The sequence below is a fragment of the Xylocopa sonorina genome, chromosome 5, assembly GCF_050948175.1.
Source record: "Xylocopa sonorina isolate GNS202 chromosome 5, iyXylSono1_principal, whole genome shotgun sequence".
NCBI lineage: Eukaryota > Metazoa > Arthropoda > Insecta > Hymenoptera > Apidae > Xylocopa > Xylocopa sonorina.
Window position 1 is genome coordinate 10,475,256 of NC_135197.1, and position 15,082 is coordinate 10,490,337.

Here is a 15,082-nt window from a genome sequence, read left to right on the forward strand (position 1 = left end):
GTGACTATCGGCAGCCTCCATCTACCGACCGTACATCTTCCAACACACCCGCGTGGATTACGTCGTTTTACGAGGGGAAACGGCTCCTTACCACGAAGTGCGCCTATAAGGGGACTATAGCCGGTTTACTTTCACTCGTCATCGACGACCGGTTTTCCGCCGCTTTCCGGCCGCCGGATGGCCCCCGATTTTCCGACACCGGTTTCGACACCGCTTTCGGCATCGCGCCCGCCTGGTTCGATCCATCGCGATCCATCGCTGCCTCGCTTCGCCATGCTTTACCGATCCTCCTCATCGTGAACGAGAACGAACCTCGATACGTTCCCCCATGGGCGGTTCACTCACGAGTCGAGTCAATTTTATTTTATCTTCCGAGAGGCAAACGAATTACGTTCGTGATTAAAGTGGAGAATGTTTGGACGTTTCCAGATATCGAGGCTGAATGTCAGGACGACTACATGAAGATCCGGATCGGTTTCAACGGTTCCTTCACCGGGCTGCTGTACTCCGCTGGTAAGTAGCACCCGTAGAGACGATAGTCGGGGCCGCGGATCGTCGCGGACGCGAGGACGCGGCATCACGTCCGCGGCGCACGACCTCACGGCTCCGCCGTTCGCAATCATCGTCTCCCGCGGACACAACGCTTCGACTGCCACGATGCTGACGAGCTAATGTCGGGACATTATCGTGGAACGATCTCTCGAGGCTCTCCAACAGTGGAGCGGAGGATTTTCCTTTTTCCAAGGCGAGCCCGCCAGCCCAACATGGCCGGGCCGCGCGCTTCCGTTATTTTGAAAGAAGCACGCCGCGTCTCGCACGCGATGCACCTGCGAACAACGCGTTCTTCTTTACCGTCCCCGTGTTCGCGGGATATTTCGCTCTGTGCGTGTTCTCCAAGACTTCAGACGACCTCGTTGAATTCGATCGTTTTTACCGTCTACTTCTTGCACGCTGGCTGGTACCAGTAATAGTAATAGCAGAGCAGCTGCTTAATAGAAAATGTAGGCAATCCTCGATTATTCATCGAAATACTCAGCCGCGAAGTAGGACGGTCATTATGTTTCTTGGAAGCGGAGAATGAGATTCGAAAGATCGCTGAAACAAAGTATTATATAGTATCTCGATGGAGAACGTACGGTACCGATCGAAGCGTCGAAGGCATCGCTGACGGAGCACGATCAATTTCAATTTCCAGGCTACTCGTACGACCCGGACTGCATGTACGTGAACGGAACAGGCCGCGACTACTACGAGTTCTACATTCAGCTGAACCGGTGCGGCACCCTCGGCGAGAACACCCATCACCAGGACAGCCGCAAGAATCCTACGGTACGTAAAACGACGCGAACAATGCTCGCAATGAGAAGCGACAACGATCGACGGCTACGAGAAAAATCGTTTCCAACGTCTCCATGAAAATGTTTCAGAAAAATCTGATGTGGAACACGGTCACGGTACAGTACAACCCGTTGATCGAGGAGGAATTCGACGAGCACTTCAAAGTGACCTGCGAATACGGATACGACTTCTGGAAGACCGTCACCTTCCCGTTCCTCGACGTCGAGTAAGTTCGCAATGGCGGTTCTACGCGCAACAGCGACTGTTATCGGCGATTTATCATCCGCTTCTGAACACTCGAGATTACCCGGGGAGCCTATCCCCGCGTATTATTCATCCTACGCGTTGTCCCACTGCCGGCTAACGGGAAGTCGGTTCTCCGCGGCGCAGGACCGTTCTAACGCGGATATCTTCTTCCAGAGTCGCCACGGGGAATCCCGTAGTGTTCACCCTCCAGCCACCGGAGTGCTACATGGAAATCAGATACGGTTACGGGACAACTGGAACTAGAGTGGCTGGACCAGTCCGCGTTGGCGATCCCCTGACTCTCATTATCTACATGCGCAGCAAATACGGTACGCGTTTACGCATTACGGCTGCATGCCGCGTTCCGTTTAGGCCTCGAGCCTAATCGGCTCGGCGCTAGCTATGTACACATCCGGCGGGTGGTATCCGACGAGATAACGGGACGCGAGAGTCGGAAATTAGTCGGATAGGGCTGCATCCTCCGCCTCGTCGATCGATACCGGAAGGTCGCTCGAGGAGAGCCGTTGCACGCGATCGAGTCGATCTCGATCGGATCCGCTCTCATCGTTCGCGAGACTTTCGAGCGTGGGACGGCGCCAATGATCGATCCTACAACTTCGATCGCGACGCGCTTGTTCCATCGGATCGAGACTTTCGAACGAAACTAACGAATGATCGTGCATGTCCTATGACAGATGGTTTCGACATCGTCGTCAACGACTGTTACGCGCACAACGGCGGGAACAAGAGGATCCAGCTGATCGACCAGTACGGCTGCCCCGTGGACGACAAATTGATCAGCAGATTCCGTGGATCCTGGTCGGAGAGCGGCCTCTTCGAGACCCAAGTGTTCGCCTACATGAAGACGTTCAGGTTCACCGGCTCGCCGGCTTTGTACATCGAGTGCGACGTGAGGATGTGCCACGGGAGATGTCCGGTGAGTAGCGCGGGATGAACCAGGTTTCCTTCGAACGAGCTCGAGTACCTGTTGTCACGTCGTTATTCACAATCGCGCAGAGCCAACCGTGTCATTGGAGGAACGCCAAGAACGTGGCTAAGCGGTCGTTGCCAGAAATCGGTGGCCCGTCGACGCCGGCGACCAGCCTCTCGGAGAACGTCAACCTCTTCCAATCGTTACGCGTGCTGCAGGAGGGCGAGGCGGACACGGAGTTCTTCCAGAATTCCACCACAGCTTTTCGAAGTGGTAATTTTAACGATTTTTTTTTATTCTTGAAATAGTTGAGAGAAGTTTGGACGGTTGATCGATACGCGTTCTCGATGATTTCGCAGGACCAAGCGAACCGACGAGCGACAGAGTGTGCATTAGATCGTCGGTCCTCAGCACGATCATTGGGATCGGTTGCGGTTTCCTGTGTCTAATGGCAGGAACGATATTGGCCATGTGCTCGCGAATGCGACGACAAGCCAGGGAAAAGCTGCTGTCCGACAGCATAAGCTACATGACCCACAAGGGTAGGATCAACTAAACGCGGCCCTCCTCGAATGTACAAGCGAGATTCTTCTTTCTCTTCCGCCTCGCGGTGATCCCATCGGTACTCGCGTATCGAGGGGAATCACCGGAGGAATATTCTCTGTCGATAAGGCGAGAACGATCTCCGCGTTCGCCGATCTCGGTCGGTAAAGTCTGAGCAAGCGCAGCTTAGTCGATAAAATCGGTACTCTCAATCGACGGCCGCTAAAAACGAAAGACGAAGCTCACGGGGAACGCGAGTGTACTTAAAAATTTGAATGTGCGCGGTAGGTACTCGGACGATTAGCTAGAAAATTAAACTAAAAACTGGTTAAGATTATTGTGATAGATGCAATTAGGTGTGGAGGTTTTAATTTTCTCTTTTTATAGATAATTGTTCACCGTCGATGATGTTTTTCATGCACTTTAAACGTTCTCTCATTCGTAATTCCCTCGTTTATACGCGCGCACAAGTGAGTTGCCGTCCGTCGATATTAACGATTAAAGGCGAATTTAGAAGTGGAGGATTTTGCCACGGTCTCTGCGTCGAGCGCGCGATCGAGAAGAGGATTCGATTCGAGTATCAACCCGCAATTTGTGAGATCCAAATTTTTGTTCGTTCGCGCGATCGATGCTGCGCGAGATCGAAACGAGTAACTAGACACTATAGGCGCCTAATGCCCCTGATGAGATTCAAGTACTTTAAGTATCCCTAATAACATTACTCGCCATATTCAGGAACGCGTAAATTAACGAGATCTCGAGCCGCAGCTGTACAAACGATCAATTACGCTTTGTTTGCGAACCTATCCATTCCAACATCGGATCGTCATCTATTCTTTAAGCAACGCACATTTCGAACCACTTCCAGCTGCCTCGTCGAGAAATAACAAGGAGAACCAGACACGTCTCACGATACACGAAGTTTCTGAATGTTCGCGAATAATGCATTATCGTATAATATAAACATCGCTATGCAATAAACAGCTACAATATCTAGGTTTATACACATATGCATAATGGTATATACGCAGCGTCCAAGTGCGACTGGATTTCCTCTTACGTTTTCCATTCTTTTTTTCTACTTTTCATACAACCTTCTATCGTTCGTTTCGTTTTTTTTTTCTATCCTTTTTTTTTATATAAATTCTCTCGAGAGAGGCAGGAGCATAACAGAATTGCCACGCGCGCGAACGGCCAGCGAGGATTAAATAATATTTCGCGAGATCAACCCCGCGCGTCTACCGGGGGGAGCCAAAGAAACGTAGCTCAGCTCTGGTCTTTGATAATTTATTCCTTGAAATCTGGCGGAACGTGAACGTTCCCGTCGACCAGCGAAATATTAATTTCCCCTCCCGGTCGTTCCGGAACCGTTTCGTACGCCCTCCTATCCAGGTATAACCCCGACCATTTTTACAACGGACAATCAGCAACAGGATTCCACCTGCTCGATCGAATTACTTGTAAATATAGCATTGTACGAACCATTATATTTATAATTAAGCTCGTGTGTATCAAGGTTTCCAATAAACAGTAGATGGAGAACTGGCTGCGGCTTTGAATGATTCCACGCTGAAACTTACGCTCCCGCCATTGGTTCTGCCATTGTCGTTGCGAGGCAGGGATATAATATATTGCGAAGCCTTCGAAGTTCGAGAGCAGAACAATACGCGCCGCGATTCCCCGGGAAACGAAGGTCGAAGTTGGTTCTTTCGAAGGCGAGCAACGGTGAATCGGAAAATTCACGTATCGCAAAGGATCGCTGCCGAGGAGAGAATGGCACCCGGCGATTTTATTCAACCGCCGCGTCTCTACGAGGCATTCACCGGCCTGGCCAAAAACCAGCGTGACGAAAGGGGACTCTACCTGGTCGATTTTGAAAAATTCGACGTCTCCTGCGGCAACAATGCTCCTGGCACGGAACGAATCGTGTTTCCCAAACAGCGTATCCCTCGCTCCTCGATGGCACCGACGTCCGTTTCTTCGTGCGCGCTCAAAGATCGCCGCAAATGGCCCTGGCCGCGGTGAGAAGTGAAAATCTACGCAATATCTCATCCGCAAAATGGTCCTGGGACCGCCATTTATCGCTCGATCCTCCGCTCGATAACGCGTGAAAAATACGATAGCCAGTCTCGTACCAGTCGAGGGTCGCGCATTATCGATGCCCGCACTTTTCTACGACAGGGGAAATCGTTTCGAGCGGCTTCGGGATCGGTGACGATTAATAAACCTCGCGTCTCACCGTGGGCGAACTTTTCGACCGCTGATGAGTTTTCCTGGGTGGTCCGTTTTAATTTACCAAGCGAGAGTGCGTTTTGATAGCGAGTCGAACGATCGGATGGGCCTCGAGCCGTTCGTAGATAAGCCGAAAAGCACTCGTCGCTCGCGACGCTCCCGTTCGAATCCGATCACTGGGCTTATTTGTCCCGGATATCTCGAAGAATGGTACCCTGCGCGAGAGGGTCACGGTGGCGGTCGATTTTCCATCGTGGCAAAAGGGTTATCCAGCGGCAACAGTAACGAACTGTCTCTCGGCGGCGAGCATGCGGCAATTAATCAACCCGCAATAAATTAATTGCCGCACGGGCAGGAATTAATTGCCACCCGGGCAATAATTATGGCTAACGCAGAAATAATTATCGTGCGCCACGGCAACGCGTTGATCACTACGCGAGACGATAATCCGTTGGTAATTCGATATATATTATACGTATAACTCGATCGATCCCTGTTGACGCTCCACCCCGCGTCCCCCGCCTCGCGGGTCTCGCCTTTAATTTTAATTAAAAACAGAGAAAAGGGACGAGAAGTGGAAGAGTTAAACGGAGGTACGTGCGCGATAAATAAATCGCTCGTAACACTGTTTGCGACGCGCGAGCGGATTAATGCATCCCGCGGAATGGTTACGACGCAGAGTATCCCGTACCTCGCTACCGTTTCGCGCAATTTTATCTGCCGCCGACCGGCGGCTATCGCTTATTAATTGGTGCGCCAATTACAACGGGAACGCGCGCATCTCTTGCGAGACGTTAATCCAACGGCGAATTCCTTCGGAGCGTTTTACTGGCCGCCGTTCGCGTCGCGAAACTCGCGCGCGTAAAACCGTCGGTAGAATTTTTATTCGCCCGTATCTCGCCGCGGTATCAGAGCCGCGCAAAGTGGGCGGAACGCGAAAACAGAGTGAAAGTTTCCACGGTGGAATATTAAATGTGAACGACGCCAGAGGAGGAGAGAAATTCGTGGAGGAGAGTAACGAGGACGCGGAAGCGAGGTTTCATGGAAATTCACCCTTAGAAACGGCTCAATATTTCAATCACCGGCGGTATCTCGCGGTGAATTCGACCGTGTACTCGTCGGACGTGCTACTTCCGGTCGGAGGAACGCATAGTTGCACGAGCGCGCAGGCAGAAGCGCGAGAGGGAGCCACCCTGGTATCGAAATGGAATCTCGAGAGTTAATAAATACTCCGGTTATCGCGGCTAATCGAGTTATCGTGTAATACGGAACGAGGAGGCGCCTCTTTCGAGGGAAACGACCAAAATCTCTTTCACCCCGGTTAGCGCACACGCTCCATTTTTCATCTCTCACGCGAGAGAGAGAGAGAAAAGAAAAAAACGTACGGAAAATTTATTATTTAACACGGTGTAATTAGAGCCAGCGCGAGATAATCCCTCGTTTATCTAAACGCGCGATCGAGCTTCTACAATTACTCGTCCCTTCGATCCGCTCTCAATCCTGTTGCGAAACTCGTCGAAGGATTACCCAGGCGTTATTTCACGGACATCTCTGTACTCCACGAGCACGGTATCATCGCGTATCGAGTGACTCCCAGCCGTGGCGAGCCACGGGTGTGTAAATGCGTGTACACTTAATAAAGTAGAGGTGTGGAGTTCCGCGATAGCGGCTCGCGGAAGTTATGTCCGACCGGAATCGCTGTTACGTCTCCGCGTGGCAACGGTCCCTGAATTATTGCCGGCGAAGGGCCGCGATATAATACCGGGGCGCGCTCCGTTTCACGATTCCACCGGCTACCACCGATCCCCGCGACGGTTATTCGCGATTCCATGCGAGTCGAAACGTATTTTATCTCCTCGCAAGGCGTTTCCACGTTTTATTACCGCGTACCACTCGGACCAGTCCGGGAGGAGTGCTGGTTTCATTTTTTTCACTCGCATCCGGTCGCCGAATTCCATCGAGTTCGTCGCGTATTTAAACGAAATAAAGTTTCTTCATTTCTCGAAAAATAACGCGAGCCATCGCGATTGATCCTTCACCGATCCGACCGACTGTGAAACGTTATCTGGTTGGCTCGCAATAAGGAAAACATTACGCGCCTGACGTACGCTCATGCGTTTAAACGAACGCGCGGAAGAGCGCTCGAACCAACGGCGGCCCTGGTAAATATGTTGAATTAAAAAGGACCGTTCTCCAAAGTATGCGAACACGATCCTCGAGAATTTCCCTGGATCGAGGACAGACATTTTTCGCGGACATCGCGAGCAGATATCCGGTTCACCTTTGATTAAATCATTTCATCGAGCCAACTGGCTCCCTCAGTGCGATCTGTGCGCGAGATTACGAGGGTTCGAGGGTGGTAGCGGGACCAGAGGCTGGCCGGCAGATAAAATCTGATGGATGCTCCTCGCCGATTTCCTCCGTGACGTATCTGCGAGTATAACTCAAGGACTCTCGCGTGATTTCGCGTGATTGCGGCAGTAGGATAATGAGAGTGTCCCCGGAGAAAAATGCGATCAAGGATCCCGACCGATCCAGGCTCCGTGTGGCGATCAAATTTCAGGAGCATTGAAATCCTTGAATTAATTTCAGATATTTCGACACGGAAATTACCAATTGGACTACCTTGCGCATTTTTTCACTCCTTTCGACGCGCGTCGAAACCTTGTAGGGGTGTCGCGGTACTTGGCATAATTGTCGCTCGTCCTTTATTCTTCGATTCGAAACGAGGAAGTCGAGGATAACGAGAACAACGCGAGGTGATCCGGTTCGCCAAAGGGGAAGGAAAGTGTAAGTTTTGCCAACCATACGGGAGAGTAGGGAAGAACCAATAGAACCATGATTCTTGTCGCTGAGAGAAGCTGCTAATCAAACGCAAATTGGCACCTTCTTATCGAGCCGTTGGCTCGATATTCAAGGAATCGATAAGGGCTACAGAACCGGTCCCGTAGCTATCGCTGTGGCCAATTATTTTTAAAACGATACCATCTTGATGGGAATATAATCAACCGTATAATCAGCCGTGTGTCGGTGATCGTAGTTCATGAGAAATCGGATCTGCTGTGTCCGATTATTGGAGATGCTAATTCGTCCCCGACGCAGCAGCGAGTAAAATGTACCAGTCGGATGATCAGAGTGGTTTGGAGCGCGTTCGTTGGACGATTCGATTTCGACTCGAAGGGTGCGCCTAAACGGAACCCTTTCGGGGTACTAACGAGCGCGTGGACGCTCGTTAACGTCAGAACGCGAGGTAGCCCGGTGCTAACGAAATTTACGAAGCGGTTCGCCAGTAACGAGTTCGGTCGTCGCTGGCTGTGGACCACGAGACTCTTAATCCAACGATCTCTAGATTCGTTTCCAGAAGGCAGAGGGTAGGTAGAGACCTCCTTGCGAATAAAGGACGAAGGACGCGTTCGAATGCGTGCCTTCAGGGTTGAAAAAGGAGATAATAGTAACGCTGTCTCGGGTATCGACGAAGCGATGGCTCCTCCAATGGCGCGAAGAGTACTTTCACGCGCACCACTCGCTTCCACCCTTTAATCCTCGCAAATGACAATATCCATTGAAGGAAGCCGTAAAAGGTTTTGCGCGCACCTCCGCGAGAACACATCGAGCGGACACCATCGCGGCGGGGCTCGTGGCCTTCGAGCAGATTACCATAGGTTTCCGCGTTCCCTCGTGGAAAAGGCGCGTCGTGAATCCGGAATTACACGGTAGTAAATTTCACGTCTGCGTTCTACCGGGGGTGGAAAGAAAAGTGCGAGCGATTGGTATTGCTGCACGCGTTCGGAACGATTCTCAACGAACAACTACCTACGAGGACAAAACCGTGAACGCATCCGCGTGTGCAACGTGAAATTCCAGAGAAGAAACGAGAAGAAAACAGAGAGGCAGAGCGTCGTTGATCACCATCGCCGCGAGCGAGCGATACTTTTTAATTGGCGTCGATCGACGTTGGACTCGATGCGGATGGCGCGAACAAAATTAACGCTTGTCGCGCGACGATCGTTCGAGACGCGTCTCGCATAATTATCGCGCGTTAAACGCCTCGATAACCGTGGCAAAGTGAAAGCTACAAGTGTAAGGAGCCTGTGCGTAGATCTCTATCGATCACCGCTACCACCCTGTCACCTTCACGGTTTCTCCCGGCGTAATCTCCTCGACGCCGTCGAGATGGTCGATCGGGACCAGTGGAAATCGGCTCCTAAAACTCGCGGGGATGGAAGTTACGCGTCGACGTCGACGCGCTTTAACTTCAACCCGGGCGACGATTTACGGGCTGACATTTTTTTTCTCTCGCCAACCCCCTCTCAGGCTGTTGGCTATCCGGTGAAAGATCGGCCCATAATGAGGCTTAACGATCGCCTCGAGAGGCACGTTGACGCGCGTCCAGGGCTCCTCGCGAACCCGACGAAAAATGAATAGGTGATTCACGGCGCGCATGCACGCCACCGTTCTCGAACGCGCGGAGAAAAACCGCCGCGGGGTGAATCGATAGTCGCGAGGCGAGAACGCGCCCCCTCCGCGTTTCGACCGTTGGTACCGCCGCGTCTGCATCTCGCGCGTACCCTTTCTCCTCGCGCTTCCTCGTTGCTACTTTACCTCGGCTCATTCTTGGCTGTCTCGTTAGCCACGATCTCGCGCTCTCGCGTACTCGAGTCCGTTGAAACCGCGAGTTCGATCGGTTCCGCGGACGCGAGATGCAGCGGTCGGCTGGCAAAGTGTACGTTTCCTGTAATTTCAATCGAGCCTGGATTACACGGCGCGAGGCGGGCGCCGCGTCGCGCGAACGGGTTAAACGGAATCCAACTACACCGTTCCTCGATTCCGTTCGAATAAATATGTATGAGAGCGATGAGGAATAGCGTACGGGGAAAAATTGCCGCGATCCAGGCTCGATTAATAATGCACGCGAGATCGTTCGAAGGCATTAGCCCCGGCCGACCATAACTCCCGGCTAAAGATGAAATTGGATAGATAGGCGCGTGGAATGTATCGAGTGGGCATTGTTACAACGGCGTATTACCGTAATAGCGGCGATCAGAGGATCGTTGCCGGTGTTGCCCGGCAATTGATTTATCCACCGGGCCGGGAAACGATCGCGGGCCACGGCAACTCGCGGCGCGCGATGGGTGTTGCGGACGAGAGGGACCGATGGGCGAGAGCGTTGGTAGCGAAAGCTCGAGGTAACCGAGACACGGGGGGGTAGGGAACCGCGCGCGCGAGAGAGTTTTCGAGGTCGCGCGAAAAATAGACGAGCGAGCTGAGGAACTTGTGCGCTCGCGTTCGTCCGGGGTAAGAGGAAGCTCTAAACGTGGTAGGAGCTAAGAGCCGGATCGGTCGAGAGCAGATAGAGGAATCAGAAAGAACAGGCGGAACGTGCTGGGGGTGCAGCGGGGTTCGAGATGAAACGGCGAGGGGTGAAAGGGGGCGCGCGCGCTCGATGCAGACGCGGAGGAGAGACGGAGACAATCTGGAAACCCGACGCGATAACGGTCGGGTGGGGATAAATCGAGCGCGGGCAGAGGAAGAAGACGAACACCGTCCGACTAAAAAGGACAAGCGAACAGGGGCTGCGCGGCTGGATCACCGGAGCCACGAGTAAAACGGACGGAGAGGAACGTCCGCGTCCAGGTGGGACGAAGAGGTGGCGGTCGCACGGAGGGAGAGGGTACGGGTAAACACGAAGAGGCTAGAGAGAACCGGCGACGAGCGGTAAGTGGGGAACGAGCGTGGTGGAGACACGGCGTGGAACGCGCGACAGAGACGGTGGCGAAAGGTGTCCGAGCGAAAGGAGGAGCGAGAACCAGGCCTGAAGAGGGGAAACCGGGTTCTGGGTTGCCTATCAGCAGTCCCTCCGACGGAGTGGTGGAACGTTGGGCGTTACGGGTTTTCGAGTTCCCGGGACAGCCGGCAGATGTCGAGTGGTCGCGCCCCTAGACAGGGTCTTCACCCCTGAAGAGGTCAGCTCAGGGGCGTAGCGGTCGTGGTATCTACGCCCAGGAACGCCCATCGTCGACCCTCCCGCCGCTTCCTCGCCGCAGACGGTTCGCGGCAACCAACTGGACAACCAGCCCGGCCTGGATCCACAGCGTCGCACAACGGTTCCGTTGAAACCCGCGTCTACCAGCGGCGTGCAGCACCACCAACTCCACGTTTCACCACGTTCGTCAAAACCGGAGCATCGCGTCTTCGTCTAGCCAGCCGCGGGCTCTCTCTCGCCTCGCCTTCGACCGGGTTCGACACTGGCCACGGTTTATCACGGCCGGACGTCGCCGTCTCTGCGTCTACCCGGTGCGCGTCCCCGGAATCCGTGGCGCGTCCTCCACGAACTCCCGCTGCCGATCGCCGTGAGGACCGCGCGAACCGCGACGAGGAACCGCGCGAAAGTGAGAGTGCGATGGATTATGGACGTGTCGAGAAGAGTTCGAGGCGGTACGACGACAGGTTGGTGACGCGCGGACGCCCTGCTGCGGACGGTATCGTACGTGATCGATTGGGCCGTCGATCGGAGTAATGATCCGGCGGCGGCACGGTCGGACCGGTTCTTAGTGCGTCAGCTACCAACGGACGATTCCCGGGGGGGAAAGATGAGAGATAAACTTGAAAATCGTAGTGGCAGTCCGTCATGAACTGGGCTGAACAGTGTCCGTCGGCAAGAAACCGGAGGTAGAGTACTCGGGTGCTCTCGTGGAGCAGCGCAGTAACCGGGGCGTGCGCGATTATTACGCAACGTTTGCAACGGAGAACAGTGCATCTCGTCGCAGATAGAGAGAGAAAGAGAGAGAGAGAGAGAGAGAGGGGAAGTTTAAGATACCATGGTACCAGGACATCGGGAGTTTCCTCTCAACGATACACCGACGGCCAATGATCGGACAGGTGTCCCGCACGAAAATGACGCCCCCGCTAGGCAACGTGCTGCGGACGGTATCCGTTAGGTAGGTACATCGAAAGCGATCAGGAAACTCGTGGAGCGCGTGAAAGGTATCGCGAGGAATCGAGAACGGAGTCGTCGAACGGTTGGTATCGTTGACAGTCGTCATGGGAAGATTAAAGTCGAGCGAGGCGTAACCACCACATCGCACCGATCGGCTCGGTGAGAGACCGCGAGAGGAACATTCTAACGAGAAACGAAGGGACACGCGGTAAATCATGTCTAACACGCCGCCGGAATCGTCGACCGGTTTGGAGTCGAACGGTCTGCACGAGATCAGGCAGAATCACCTGACGGCCCGTTTGGACTCCCCGGACGCCGAGAAACGGGAACAGATACGGGCGAGTAACGGCAATAACCCGGACAGCGATTGCGAAAGCGACACCAGCGAGGTGTTGAGCGTCGGTAGCGAGCCGACGCCCACCAGCGTCGTTGGAATCCGTGGCTGCGGTTCGGTCAGGTACGACCAGGAATCGGCGAGCAGCCGCGGCGACTTTCGCGACGAGGAGAACACGAGGACATCGGCGACACCGTCGCCTTCCAGCTCGACGAGCTGCAACGACGCGTTCTACCAGCGAGCGGCTAATCACATCCCAGCGCCTAGTCCACCAGCGTACAGTCAGCCGCCGTCCTCGCCTACGGCGTCCTCGGTCAGGTCACCGGCTTCCTCCTCGGCCACTGCCTCGTCCCCGGGTCGCCCGGAGGCGATCCAGGACGTGATCGTGCCCAGGTATCAGTCCAGTCATCCTCCGCACTTGGTACCGCGGTACTCGTCGAGGGAAACCGAGATACCGGACTATCCGACCCGTCTCCAGCACAGCCTCACCCACGAGATCGTCTACCCGACCGTGGAGAGGCTGCACAGGACCCCTATCAGCGTCCCGCTGGTCACCAGGCTGTCGTTGTCACCACCGTCGGCCATGACAGTTACCGGTCTGCAAGCGACCACCCCTGTCCTCCACCCTGCGGCGTGCAGGGACCTACGGGAGACGGCCTCGTTGATGCCGCATCCCGGCCAACACTTGCACCACGCGAACAGCCACGTCCACCTTCACCAGACGTCCCAGGTGCAACACGTACCAGCGAACTCGGTGCACCAGCATCGTCTCTCGGTTAGCAAGATTCTTCAGAGGGAACCTGGCAGCCCTGCGTCGCCAGGGGCCAGGGAGGAGAACGGGCGCACGATGCCCAGCGCCAACGGTGTTCAGAACAACGGCGTGAATAACAGCAATCATCACAACAACCACAACAACAATAATAACCTGCAACACCAAGCTGGACTAAAGTTCAGCATAGACAACATTCTGAAGGCCGACTTCGGCCGGAGGATCACCGATCCTATATCGTTGAAGAAATGCCGGCCGAAGAAGGTCAGCTCGAGGCCCATCGATCTGACCAAGGACTTTTTAGAGTCGGCCTCGGAAAGTTCCGAGAAAAGTAGCTCGGAAACGAGCTCCGCGGCGACCAACGCCTCGTCCGGCACCGTGTCGACCGGGAATTCCGCTTCGAACGCGAGCGGACCACCTGCGACCGACCCCGGGAAACAGTTGCCCTGGCCTGCTTGGGTCTACTGCACCAGATACTCGGACCGACCTTCCTCTGGTGAGTACTGTTCGCTCCCATTGTTCAGCGGTAGTCTCGTTCGTAACGACGGGTCGTTAACGTCCCGTAGATGGTAGATAACGGTGGTTACCATTACCATTCGGTTTACGCGGCGCAAAAATTTCAGCCGTCGATACGCAGCAGCTCCCGTTAGACCGCGAGGAACGTAGGCAAACAGAGTTCCACGGCGGCGACGATGTAGTTTCCAGCCTAATGAAAGTTATAAAACAGTCCCACGTCCCGGTTGCGCAACGCGCCGCGAATCGACGCGAGGAGGCGCGTCCATTGGCCGGCGAGTTTTACAAATGAACTTCCATCGTAATTGTTGCGCGGCCGCGAAAGGTCAGTTAACATAATCAACGCGGTTTCCCTGCGCGGCCCGCGTCGTGATCCCTCGTCGGTGGACTCGGTGAACTCGAAACGATTTTCGTCGAGGAACGATTAAAAACGATCGGTGGATACAGGTTCGCTGGCGGCGAACGATTGCCTAATAACGGAATTTCTCATTAGAACGTAGGATAATGGCCTGAAGTTCATCGACTCATAAATTTCAACCGGTACAAAAGAATTATACTTCTCGCTCGGAAAGAAATCGTCGTTACGCAAGCGAACGGCTCTCCCGGCTTGGGATATTGCCCCGTCACGATCTCGACAATTTTATTTCATTTCGATTATCGACAATTGGACCGTTTCGTTGGCAACGGTTAATTAATTATCCACCGGTGGCTGACAAAAGTTCGCTCGTGACCATGCATCGTGGATACGAAACGGGGGAAACGGGAGAAAACTCGACGGAACATTCCACGAATCCGATCCACGCTCGCGATACAGGGGGGCGCTGATTTTAATTGAGATATTAATAATTCATCGAGCCACGAAACGCGGCGAATAAAATTCGTTACAGTCTCACGGGTGTACGGCGCGCCGCCGCGACTATTTTATTATTACATCAGACCGCCGTTTGATTAAGACGTACAATCAACGCCGCGACTTAATTACCGGCGCGGGACGGCCTACGATTTCGCATAAAAATTACGATTCCAACCGAGCCGGTTCGCACGATCAATTTCTATTCGTGAATATTCAACGGGCTCCTTTTTTTTTTCTTTTAATCCATCGTTTACGAGGAACGTAGAATCCGGCGGTCGAGTACCAAGGGGCTTCCTACCGCGACGCGGCTAATTAGAGATTTATTTTGTCACGAGGGACGCCTCGGCGGAATTGTTTCCCCGGTCCCGCGCAGATGGATGACCCTT

The 15,082-nt window shown here is 53.9% G+C and overlaps 2 protein-coding genes across 5 annotated transcripts in view; both read left to right on the plus strand.

The window, feature by feature from the left end:
• Positions 1-3,362, plus strand: part of LOC143424115 (uncharacterized) — a 52,833-nt gene extending 49,471 nt beyond the window's left edge. For 3 of the 4 annotated variants that reach the window (XM_076895984.1, XM_076895983.1, XM_076895981.1), the window contains exons 5-11: positions 430-513; positions 1,196-1,329; positions 1,428-1,564; positions 1,759-1,913; positions 2,280-2,521; positions 2,602-2,788; positions 2,875-3,362. In XM_076895984.1, the coding sequence (XP_076752099.1) occupies positions 430-513; positions 1,196-1,329; positions 1,428-1,564; positions 1,759-1,913; positions 2,280-2,521; positions 2,602-2,788; positions 2,875-3,071 (1,136 nt within the window). In that variant the 3' untranslated portion in view covers positions 3,072-3,362. The remainder of the gene's footprint in view (positions 1-429; positions 514-1,195; positions 1,330-1,427; positions 1,565-1,758; positions 1,914-2,279; positions 2,522-2,601; positions 2,789-2,874) is intronic. The other variant, XM_076895982.1, reaches the window with a different exon arrangement.
• Positions 3,363-12,339: 8,977 nt separating this feature from the next.
• LOC143424047 (uncharacterized) lies at positions 12,340-13,907 on the plus strand. Its single transcript, XM_076895855.1, has 2 exons — positions 12,340-13,826; positions 13,897-13,907. Exons 1-2 carry the CDS (start codon positions 12,443-12,445, stop codon positions 13,905-13,907), a joined length of 1,395 nt encoding a protein of 464 aa, XP_076751970.1. The 5' UTR covers positions 12,340-12,442.
• The last annotated feature ends 1,175 nt before the right edge of the window (positions 13,908-15,082 follow it).

Excerpts from the sequence above, each read along its gene's own strand:
- LOC143424047 (XM_076895855.1), top strand. The coding sequence starts at position 12,443 with ATGTCTAACACGCCGCCGGAATCGTCGACCGGTTTGGAGTCGAACGGT.